The sequence below is a fragment of the Ylistrum balloti genome, unplaced genomic scaffold, assembly GCF_031769215.1.
Source record: "Ylistrum balloti isolate Yb309-2 unplaced genomic scaffold, AGI_CSIRO_Ybal_v1 Utg371248, whole genome shotgun sequence".
Lineage (NCBI taxonomy): Eukaryota > Metazoa > Mollusca > Bivalvia > Pectinida > Pectinidae > Ylistrum > Ylistrum balloti.
This window is the reverse complement of record NW_026782675.1, coordinates 192856-205384: the sequence shown is the minus strand read 5'-3', so window position 1 is coordinate 205384 and position 12529 is coordinate 192856. Positions and strand designations below refer to the sequence as shown.

The window sequence follows — 12529 nt, the reverse complement described above, 5'->3', positions numbered from 1 at the left end:
GAATGTGGAGGTTTATCTTACTGAATAGAAGTATGTGGAGGTTTATCTTACTGAATAGAAGAATGTGGAGGTTTATCTTACTGAATAGAAGAATGTGGAGGTTTATCTTACTGAATAGAAGAATGTGGAGGTTTATCTTACTGAATAGAAGAAGGTGGAGGTTTATCTTACGGAATAGAAGAATGTGGAGGTTTATCTTACTGAATAGAAGTATGTGGAGGTTTATCTTACTGAATAGAAGTATGTGGAGGTTTATCTTACTGAATAGAAGAATGTGGAGGTTTATCTTACTGAATAGTGGAGGTTTATCTTACTGAATAGGTGGGTTTAGGTTTAAGAATAATGTGGAGGTTTATCTTACTGAATAGAAGTATGTGGAGGTTTATCTTACTGAATAGAAGAATGTGGAGGTTTATCTTACTGAATAGAAGTATGTGGAGGTTTATCTTACTGAATAGAAGAATGTGGAGGTTTATCTTACTGAATAGAAGTATGTGGAGGTTTATCTTACTGAATAGAAGTATGTGGAGGTTTATCTTACAGAATAGAAGTATGTGGAGGTTTATCTTACTGAATAGAAGTATGTGGAGGTTTATCTTACTGAATAGAAGTATGTGGAGGTTTATCTTACTGAATAGAAGTATGTGGAGATTTATCTTACTGAATAGAAGTATGTGGAGGTTTATCTTACTGAATAGGAGGTTTATCTTACTGAATAGAAGTATGTGGAGGTTTATCTTACTGAATAGAAGTAAGTGTGGAGGTTTATCTTACTGAATAGAAGTATGTGGAGGTTTATCTTACTGAATAGAAGTATGTGGAGGTTTATCTTACTGAATAGAAGTATGTGGAGGTTTATCTTACTGAATAGAAGTATGTGGAGGTTTATCTTACTGAATAGAAGTATGTGGAGGTTTATCTTACTGAATAGAAGTATGTGGAGGTTTATATTACGGACTAGAAGTATGTGGAGGTTTATCTGAATAGAAGTATGTGGAGGTTTATCTTACTGAATATGTGGAGGTTTATCTTACTGAATAGAAGTAGGTTTGGAGGTTTATCTTACTGAATAGAAGTATGTGGAGGTTTATCTTACTGAATAGAAGTATGTGGAGGTTTATCTTACTGAATAGAAGTATGTGGAGGTTTATCTTACTGAATAGAAGAATGTGGAGGTTTATCTTACGGAATAGAAGTATGTGGAGGTTTATCTTACTGAATAGAAGTATGTGGAGGTTTATCTTACAGAATAGAAGTATAGAAGTATGTGGAGGTTTATCTTACTGAATAGAAGTATGTGGAGGTTTATCTTACTGAATAGTGGAGGTTTATCTTACTGAATAGAAGTATGTGGAGGTTTATCTTACTGAATAGAAGAATGTGGAGGTTTATCTTACTGAATAGAAGTATGTGGAGGTTTATCTTACTGAATAGTGGAGGTTTATCTTACTGAATAGAAGTATGTGGAGGTTTATCTTACTGAATAGAAGTATGTGGAGGTTTATCTTACTGAATAGAAGTATGTGGAGGTTTATCTTACTGAATAGAAGTATGAATAGAAGTATGTGGAGGTTTATCTTACTGAATAGAAGTATGTGGAGGTTTATCTTACTGAATAGAAGTAGGTTTATCTTACTGAATAGTATGTGGAGGTTTATCTTACTGAATAGAAGTATGTGGAGGTTTATCTTACTGAATAGAAGTATGTGGAGGTTTATCTTACTGAATAGAAGTGGAGGTTTATCATAGTGGAGGTTTATCTTACTGAATAGAAGTATGTGGAGGTTTATCTTACGGAATAGAAGTATGTGGAGGTTTATCTTACTGAATAGAAGTATGTGGAGGTTTATCTTACTGAATAGTGGAGGTTTATCTTACTGAATAGAAGTATGTGGAGGTTTATCTTAATGAATAGAAGTATGTATGTGGAGGTTTATCTTACTGAATAGAAGTATGTGGAGGTTTATCTTACTGAATAGAAGTATGTGGAGGTTTATCTTACTGAATAGAAGTATGTGGAGGTTTATCTTACTGAATAGAAGTATGTGGAGGTTTATCTTACTGAATAGAAGTATGTGGAGGTTTATCTTACTGAATAGAAGTATGTGGAGGTTTATCTTACTGAATAGAAGTATGTGGAGGTTTATCTTACGGAATAGAAGAATGTGGAGGTTTATCTTACTGAATAGAAGTATGTGGAGGTTTATCTTACTGAATAGAAGTATGAATAGAAGTATGTGGAGGTTTATCTTACTGAATAGAAGGTTTATCTTACTGAATAGAAGTGGAGGTTTATCTTACTGAATAGAAGTATGTGGAGGTTTATCTTACTGAATAGAAGTATGTGGAGGTTTATCTTAAATGAATAGAAGTATGGAGGTTTATCTTACTGAATAGAAGTATGTGGAGGTTTATCTTACTGAATAGAAGTATGTGGAGGTTTATCTTACTGAATAGAAGTATGTGGAGGTTTATCTTATCTAGAAGTAGGTTTATCTGAATAGAAGTATGTGGAGGTTTATCTTACTAGAAGAATAGGTTTATCTTACTGAATAGTATGTGGAGGTTTATCTTACTGAATAGAAGAATGTGGAGGTTTATCTTACTGAATAGAAGTATGTGGAGGTTTATCTTACTGAATAGAAGTATGTGGAGGTTTATCTTACTGAATAGAAGTATGTGGAGGTTTATCTTACTGAATAGAAGTATGTGGAGGTTTATCTTACTGAATAGAAGTATGTGGAGGTTTATCTTACTGAATAGTGGAGGTTTATCTTAATGAATATGTGGAGGTTTATCTTACTGAATAGAAGATGTGGAGGTTTATCTTACTTACTATGAATAATAGAAGTATGTGGAGGTTTATCTTACTGAATAGAAGTATGTGGAGGTTTATCTTACTGAATAGTGGAGGTTTATCTTACTGAATAGAAGTATGTGGAGGTTTATCTTACTGAATAGTGGAGGTTTATCTTACTGAATAGAAGTATGTGGAGGTTTATCTTACTGAATAGAAGTATGTGGAGGTTTATCTTACTGAATAGAAGAATGTGCAGGTTGGTCTTACTGAATAGAAGAATGTGGAGGTTTATCTTACTGAATAGAAGTATCTGGAGCTACTGATATTTTCATAACATGGCTATCAAAATCCATTAGAAAATGAAAGTGGAAGAGAGAAGTCACTAAATTGGTTGATTTAGTTTTAGTGATCTTGACCTTGTGATGCTATAATATTTGTTCATTTTAAGTATTGTCATAGTTCTCCATTGTATGATGTTTCAGTAAAATTCCCAAAAACCTGAAGTTTTAAAAGCGATGAGATATATTCAGGTCAAGCTAGGACACAACATAATAACAAAGGATGATAATAGATGACACTACATACTTCTTCAAATAACAACTTATGCCACAAAATGATTGAATAAAAACAAAATAGAAAAATTACCTCCTTTGTCTGAAGAGGGAGGGGTAAGGGCAATAACTCTGACAGCATAAGTAGGCCACTGAGGTAGGTGTATGGTGCTTTGACTATGTATTTCAGAAGTTCCTTGATCACTTTGGTCCATAGACTTTGGCTCAGAGCTACAATGAAACAAGCAAATCACTAGTCTATGGCATATACATCTCTAATTATTAAAACTTATCGTTTATTAGCAAATGATTATAATGTAGGGAAAAACAGGAATGAAATACAACCTGTATGGCTTTTAATAAGAAATTTATTTCATATAAAAATAATTTGCATAACAATCTCAATTAAAATATAACATTTGTTTTTATCATTATTGCAAAACAAGCCATCAGCTTATATGTATCAATCTTTTGTTTGTCTCAATTGATGGGCCACTGTATTCTTATTTCAGAATGAAACCGTCGTACCTGGGAAAAACCCACTTGGTCAGCAAGTTGACACAATAATTTGTCACATCCAATTTGGTTTTGAAACCCTGGTTGCCTGAGTGAAACTCAAATGGATTACCACTCTACCACCACACCACCCTTAATCATAATTAAGATACAAAACGATCTATATCTCTACCTGTTTAGTTCACTACTAAACTTGTATATCTACCTTCTTCACTGTCAGCCTGATGTATGATAGGCTGTGTGTATGCCATGAGAGTATCTATCACTTCTTTTTGAATCTGTGCAAACAAAAACACAAAAAGTAATGCCATACAACTACATCCATTTTCAAAGTAGTATAGAATTCATTTACCTGTATGAACATATGGACAAATGAAATTTCTGTATCTGGACAGTAGTAATTACTTTAAGAAGAACAAAATTAATGTAGACCAGCTTTAATTTATTAAAAACACTGAACGACGCAAGTCAATCTGAGATTCCCTTTCTGAAATTGATAGACCTTTAAGTCAATAGTGAAGAAACTTACCACATGTATCTCCTCCAAGAACATGGATGACAGGGGAACAGAGCAGACCACAGTGTGAAGCTCGAACAGCACTGGTAGACATGTCAGGTCACAGAACTGTAACATTTACATCTCCTGTATACTTTGTATTCCTCATCATCACACAAAGTAACACTCCTGTAACTACTAAATCCATTAACCTTGAAAGTAAATACTGACAGATCATGAAAGACCTTGTTTTTTTCTGACATGATAATATGTATCATTTCCCTAGAAATCTGCATTTTCCTACCTTAATTAACACTTCCTTACTTGACGTCTTTGTAATACCCCTAATGAACATCAAAATGGACCAGTCCACCCCTATGACATTTTCAGCCTTAATTAACACTTCCCTTACCTGTGGTCTTTGTTATACCCCTAATGAACATCAAAGTGAATCAGTCCACCCCTATGACATTCCCACCCTTAATTAGCACGTCCCTTACCTGAGGACTTTGTTATACCCCTAATGAACATCAAAATGGACCAGTCCACCCCTATGACATTCCCACCCTTAATTAAGACTTCCCTTACCTGAGATCTTTGTTATACCCCTAGTGAACATCAAAGTGAATCAGTCCACCCCTATGACATTCCTACCCTTAATTAACACGTCCCTTACCTGAGGACTTTGTTATACCCCTAATGAACATCAAAGTGAATCAGTCCACCCCTATGACATTCCCACCCTTAATTAACACATCCCTTACCTGAGTACTTTGTTATACCCCTAATGAACCTCAAAGTGAATCAATCCACTAATATTTGAACAATATTATTATCAAGAATTAATTTTTTTTATTTAAATGATTGCTGAAAATGAATACATCAGAGACAACTGCTGGTATCCAAAACAGATTTCATACAGTTGAACAAAATATTTTAGAAAATGAACTAAAGTAGATAATGTAACATTTATTTGATATGTCAGGTTTAAGTTGGCTATCTTACGAAGTGTACCTGTGATAACTGGAATGCCTCTATGAGAGGAAAAGACAGATTAATCATTTTAAGTGTGTAATCACAGGTACAAGTCACTTGTCTTCTGTACAATTTGGTGTCTACAGTCACCACAATCAGTCTATAGGATTCTCTTAAGACAAATTTCAAAATAAATCGACTAACTGTCCAATGTAAAAATTCCTTCTACGTCAGGGTAAATAATCTATAACTACAGATTTAAGGCTGAATCAAATTCATGATATATTTGGAATGCATGTATAACATGCACTAGACAGGTGCACAAATAGGACTCAGGGAGATAAGGATATTAAAACTCCATCTACAACCTGTCAGTACCCTGGTCTTTCATATCATAACAACTGTTTTGTTTTGTGTTATGCATATTTTCAACAGCAATGGTGAACTTAGAAATTCTGTCTACCTTTACTGCTGCACGTCTTGTTTAATGTGTATTAAGTGGATATTTCTGAGATAAGTCAGACACATTTATACTAAGAAAAAGGTTACTTATCAGCATCCATCGAGCAGGATTTACAACTTCAAAAAATACACTGATCTTCTATCAGATCAACATGCAGTTATAAAATGGGCGCTCCTTCTTTCAGAAGACATAACTACAGTTAACATATTTGTTTTAATGGATATCACCGTTGCTGAAATTTGCATGTCGTTAGATGTAACAAGGTTACTAAGCCTAGTTAATAACCATGGCAACTGGACACAGGTCATCTGGTCAGCGAGAACAACTACCTGTAAGGATCAAAGGCAGTTCAAATTGTCCACACCACAAACAAAAGGAGATCATTTTTATTTGTAATGATTGTGATGAAGAACTTATTTGTGCCACATGCTGCGTTACATCCCACAAATCTCATGAACTTGTGGAACTCTCTAGTGTGAGAAGTCAGAAAAACAGTATGCTACAAGAATTCATTAATAACACAGAAAAACATGCTCTACCTCAATTGAAAATGGAGGTCCAAGCAACCCAAAAGGAAATGACAGAAAACAGCCTTCACTTCTGTGGGCTTCGTTCCAAAGTGACAGACAAGGGGAAAAGGTGTAAACAAGAAATTGATGACTTGATCACAGAAAATATCAAAATTTGTGACAAGATTGAAATTCTGAACCAGAATTTGCTCAAAGACCATATCACTCAACTGCTGAACCAGATATCCTCTCTGGAGAGTCTTCTGAATGAATGTAAACAAACACTTCAGATGGGAACAGCTGTTCTTGTACATGACATGGTATTGGATGTCCAAAATCTGGATTCCAAGATCCCGAGTTTGCCTAAACAACAATGGCCAGAATTTCATTCATGTCAAGACACACTCGACAAGTTGAAACAAGTTGTTGGCACTATTTCTATAAATCAACCCCCAAAGGAAAAATTTATAAAAATCAAACTGCGAAGGGAACCAGAAGTACAATTACGATTTAAATTTCGACATCACATCACTACAATCTGCCCCACACAGAACAGTCAAGCCTGGATCTGTCATTTTGAAAGCAACTCACTAGAGCTTATTGACATCAAAGGACAGATACAAAAGGTAATCAAATGCCAACATCAAATCCGAGACATCAACATATCAACAAAAACAGGACACATTTGGTTTTGCTGTCGAGAAGAAAAAATAGTCTGTGAAGTGTCTTCATTGTCAAAAGCACCAGCCATCAAATTCAGAACAAATGACCCACCATACAGTATCTGTGTGACTAAAGAAGGTTTCGTTATATTGGGAACTGAAAACAAAGTAAGTATTTACACAGAAAATGGTGTAATACTACATTCCAGCACACGCCAGACCTCTGGGATTGCTTCACCAGGGGAGATAACCCAATGTCCCCTGACTGGCAACATTGCTGTACTGAGTGCAGAAGTTCTGAAAAGAGATGATTCAGATGAAGATGATTGGAAAGGACAAATCATCATCTACAACAAAAGGTTACAAGTGAAATCCCACTATACAGGAATTCAGTCCTTAGGAGTGGTGACAGAAAAAACCTTTCATCCACGATCTATAGCCTATGACAGAAATGGGAATCTGGTTGTGGCCGACATGAAAAGAAATACAATTGAACTTATAAGTGGATTAGGACAGCACATCAAAACCTTGTGTTGTAACACTCAGGGTCAGGGAGCGTTAGGACTCGAGGATGGCCAAGTACTCTGGACAACGTCTAAACCATCACCAGGAAAGTGGGAAATACAGGTCCTTAAATACTACTCTGTCTGAACCAGCCAGGAAAGTGGGAAACAGGTCCTTATATACTACTCTGTCTGAACCAGCCAGGAAAGTGGGAAATACAAGTCCTTATATACTACTCTGTCTGAACCAGCCAGGAAAGTGGAAAATACAGGTCCTTAAATACTACTCTGTCTGAACCAGCCAGGAAAGTGGGAAATACAGGTCCTTAAATACTACTCTGTCTGAACCAGCCAGGAAAGTGGGAAATACAGATCCTTAAATACTACTCTGTCTGAACCAGCCAGGAAAGTGGGAAACAGGTCCTTATATACTACTCTGTCTGAACCAGCCAGGAAAGTGGGAAATACAAGTCCTTATATACTACTCTGTCTGAACCAGCCAGGAAAGTGGGAAATACAGGTCCTTATATACTACTCTGTCTGAACCAGCCAGGAAAGTGGAAAATACAGGTCCTTAAATACTACTCTGTCTGAACCAGCCAGGAAAGTGGGAAATACAGGTCCTTAAATACTACTCTGTCTGAACCAGCCAGGAAAGTGGGAAATACAGGTCCTGATAATACTACTCTGTCTGAACCAGCCAGGAAAGTGGGAAATACAGGTCCTTATATACTACTCTGTCTGAACCAGCCAGGAAAGTGGGAAACACAGGTCCTTATATACTACTCTGTCTGAACCAGTCAGGAAAGTGGGAAATACAGGTCCTTATATACTACTCTGTCTGAACCAGCCAGGAAAGTGGGAAATACAGGTCCTTAAATACTACTCTGTCTGAACCAGCCAGGAAAGTGGAAAATACAAGTCCTTATATACTACTCTGTCTGAACCAGCCAGGAAAGTGGGAAATACAAGTCCTTATATACTACTCTGTCTGAACCAGCCAGGAAAGTGGGAAATACAGGTCCTTATATACTACTCTGTCTGAACCAGCCAGGAAAGTGGAAAATACAGGTCCTTAAATACTACTCTGCCTGAACCAGCCAGGAAAGTGGGAAATACAGGTCCTTATATACTACTCTGTCTGAACCAGCCAGGAAAGTGGGAAATACAGGTCCTTAAATACTACTCTGTCTGAACCAGCCAGGAAAGTGGGAAATACAGGTCCTTATATACTACTCTGTCTGAACCAGCCAGGAAAGTGGGAAATACAGGTCCTTAAATACTACTCTGTCTGAACCAGCCAGGAAAGTGGGAAATACAGGTCCTTAAATACTACTCTGTCTGAACCAGCCAGGAAAGTGGGAAATACAGGTCCTTAAATACTACTCTGTCTGAACCAGCCAGGAAAGTGGGAAATACAGGTCCTTATATACTACTCTGTCTGAACCAGCCAGGAAAGTGGGAAATACAGGTCCTTAAATACTACTCTGTCTGAACCAGCCAGGAAAGTGGGAAATACAGGTCCTTAAATACTACTCTGTCTGAACCAGCCAGGAAAGTGGGAAATACAGATCCTTAAATACTACTCTGTCTGAACCAGCCAGGAAAGTGGGAAATACAAGTCCTTATATACTACTCTGTCTGAACCAGCCAGGAAAGTGGGAAATACAGGTCCTTATATACTACTCTGTCTGAACCAGCCAGGAAAGTGGGAAATACAGGTCCTTAAATACTACTCTGTCTGAACCTGCCAGGAAAGTGGGAAATACAGGTCCTTATATACTTCTCTGTCTGAACCAGCCAGGACAGTGGGAAATACAGGTCCTTATATACTACTCTGTCTGAACCAGCCAGGAAAGTGGGAAATACAGGTCCTTAAATAGTACTCTGTCTGAACCAGCCGGGAAAGTGGGAAATACAGGTCCTTATATACTACTATGTCTGAACCAGCCAGGAAAGTGGGAAACAGATCCTTAAATAGTACTCTGTCTGAACCAGCCAGGAAAGTGGGAAATACAGGTCCTTATATACTACTCTGTCTGAACCAGCCAGGAAAGTGGGAAATACAGGTCCTTAAATACTACTCTGTCTGAACCAGCCAGGAAAGTGGGAAATACAGGTCCTTCAATACTACTCTGTCTGAACCAGCCAGGAAAGTGGGAAATACAGGTCCTTCAATACTACTCTGTCTGAACCAGCCAGGACAGTGGAAAATACAGGTCCTTATATACTTCTCTGTCTGAACCAGCCCGGAAGAGTAGGAGTCAGATACATATGTCAGTAAGACTTATAATAGAAAAGAATTTACTTTAGTGCCAACATGTATATAATTTCAAGTAATGTGCTGTAAGGATAAAAACAGTTTGAAATATGTTGAGTGTGGAACTCTGAACTCTGACCTACTTTGGTGACAATTTTTGTCTAAAAATGAGGTCACTAAATAAAGGTGTTTTAAGGTGACAATAGAATTACAGAATATGACAGAGATAATTACATGACTCTACTGAAAGTGTATTCTTCTGACTTTTGTTCTAAGGATGTTTGTATGGAAGTATTTCAATACAACTCCGTACAATAATCTCATCTGGTGTTTCATATGCTTTCTTATTTATAGCTGTACTTTTAAGCTAGAGTAGAGAGCTTAATACAACATTTAATAGAATTATGTGGATTATATCTTGTGATGGAGCAGTTGGTTAACAGCATTGACAATTTCATTGTATTAACCATTGTTGTGGTAATTCTCTTGAGTATAACTCTGAAAGCATTTATTAGATTCAACAAAATATTGCCTGAATTATCACCACAAATGACAATATCAAACACGAAGGCCATGGCCCTTAACGGTCATCTAACAATCACCAAATGAATGCTGGTCTGACAAATCAGGTATTGAATTCACATTCAAATGCAATCATGTTTCAGACCAAATTTGGTTGAAATCTGTCAAAATGCTAAGAAGAAATAGTACTTTAACGTAAAAATTTACTGACAGCAGACACCGCTCAACAACGAACGATGCACAATAGCCAAAGGTTGTATCTTGACCCTTTGGGTCAGATGACCTTAAAATGTAAATCTCAAGTTGTTGGACAACTTTCTTTGATTTGGAAAACCTGAAAATAAAAATTTCATCTTGTTTCCTGATCTTGCAAAAAAGTGGCTATTTGAATGAAAACCACAAAAACAAAGCACACAACCCCATCTTGATCAAATTTTTTCTATAAAAGTCTAAAACAGTTAGATTTTATTATATGGTCAAATAAAAGATTGAAACAAGCATTTTATTTAAACTTTTCATTTTCGGTTTTTTTTTTTATCATTCTAGTATCATTCTATAGCAAGTTATTGATACAGAAAAAGAAAGGGAAAAAAGGTTGCCCTGAAAAACCGCAGAAAAAAAATAAAGAATATGTGAAAATGTTTGTTTCACATATTTTGATACCTGTAGTAAACAAGAGGCCCAAGGGGCCTTAACGGTCACCTGAGGAATATATGTCAATAATCTGGGGATTTTAAAATGTTGCAAAAATGTAACAACACTTGTGCAGGACCATGTGTAAAACATCTGTACCAAGTTTGAACATGACCTACCCAATGGTTCTTGAGAGGAAGTCCATAATGTCTTAGCCAGGGTGGCCATCTTGGATTTTGAATCGCCCCAAAAAGTTAAAACATTTGCCAGGACCTTGTGTAGAACATTCGTATCAAGTTTCCCCTTTTTCCCCCTCCTGGGGCCATGCCCTTTTTCCTCACCAACTTGAAGCGGCTTCCAATGCAGATGCTTTCTGCCAAGTTTGGTCAAAATCCATCCAATGGTTCTTGAGAAGAAGTCATTTTAAGAAGGTTTTTACCTATGGCCCCTTTTACATCCCTTATGGGCCCCAAAGGGGACATAATCACTTTTTTCAACATAATTTCATATGTCCTTCACTAAGGGATGCTGTCTACCCAATTTGGTTGAAATCGGTCAAAGTTGAATTTTTGACCCTTTTAAGCGCCCCCATGTGGGGCCATTTTTGTAGACTTTGCCATAAGGACCCTAAATATCAAATATGAACTTAATCTGACCGTTGGTTCATGAGAAGAAGGTTTTTAAAGATTTACCTAGTTTTAACCCCTTTTTCCCCCTTCTAGGGCCCTTATTGCGGTTATGCCCTTTTTCTTCGCAAACTTGAAGTGGCTTCCCATGGGGATGCTTTGTGCCAAGTTTGGTCCAAATCCATTCAGTGGTTCTTGAGAAGAAGTCGAATATGTGAAAAGTTAACGACGCACGACGACAGACAAATCATGATGGCAATAGGTCACCATGAGCCTTTGGCTCAGGCGACCTGAAAAACAAAGTGCAGCAACAATTGATTGATGCAAATTTTTGAAATTACATTTTTGGGAAAAACTGTGATTTTCTTACCTTTGATGGTTCATAAATGATTGCTTTAAATCCCTTAATTCTCAATTTCAATATTTTGGAAAAAAAGGAGATTTTTTTTTTATATATTTAAAATTGATCACTATGGCTTTGAAAAAACATTCATGTAAATCAGTTTTTAATTGGAATAAATAACATTTTCAGCACCATGTCCATAGAAGTACGACTTGGAGGAAGTGATATAAAGACTTACTGGTCATTCTCTAACTATCAGAAACAAGAAAACAACTCGTCTAAATGCTGTCACAAAGACATCTATTCTCTCAATCAACTGACAGTTTTGCTTTTGATGTTATATCTATTACATTTAGTTATCATATATTTGATTTGTTGTGGGTTTCTGCTTGAATTTTCACGAGAAGTTACTTATTAAACAAATATACTATCATATTAGCTAAAGATGAGAAATTATTTATAATAAATAGAATTATGTAAACTGCAGTCGTTTTACTTCTGGTGGTATCAGAATTATGATCAGTAAACAAATATACTATCATATTAGCTAAAGATGAGAAATTATTTATAATAAATAGAATTATGTAAACTGCAATCGTTTTACTTCTGGTGGTATCAGAATTTTAACATGTTTTGATTGGCTGACAGGTTGAACTTTGACCAACAGGGC

The 12529-nt window shown here is 36.4% G+C and overlaps 2 protein-coding genes across 2 annotated transcripts in view; one reads left to right on the top strand and one right to left on the bottom strand.

The window, feature by feature from the left end:
- The window catches only part of LOC132561640 (protein virilizer homolog), a 99551-nt gene that overhangs the window by 34386 nt on the left and 52636 nt on the right, over nt 1-12529 (bottom strand). The window contains exons 24-26 of the mRNA XM_060226343.1: nt 4397-4492; nt 4073-4145; nt 3446-3582 (exon numbers count right to left, since the gene is read on the bottom strand). Of these exons, the coding sequence (XP_060082326.1) occupies nt 3446-3582; nt 4073-4145; nt 4397-4492 (306 nt within the window). The remainder of the gene's footprint in view (nt 1-3445; nt 3583-4072; nt 4146-4396; nt 4493-12529) is intronic.
- On the top strand, nt 6088-7623 carry LOC132561631 (uncharacterized). The gene has a single exon (XM_060226332.1). It carries the CDS (start codon nt 6088-6090, stop codon nt 7621-7623), a length of 1536 nt encoding a protein of 511 aa, XP_060082315.1.

Bases quoted from the DNA above. Each gene is read 5' to 3' on its own strand.
- LOC132561631 (XM_060226332.1), top strand. From the start codon at position 6,088: ATGGCAACTGGACACAGGTCATCTGGTCAGCGAGAACAACTACCTGTA.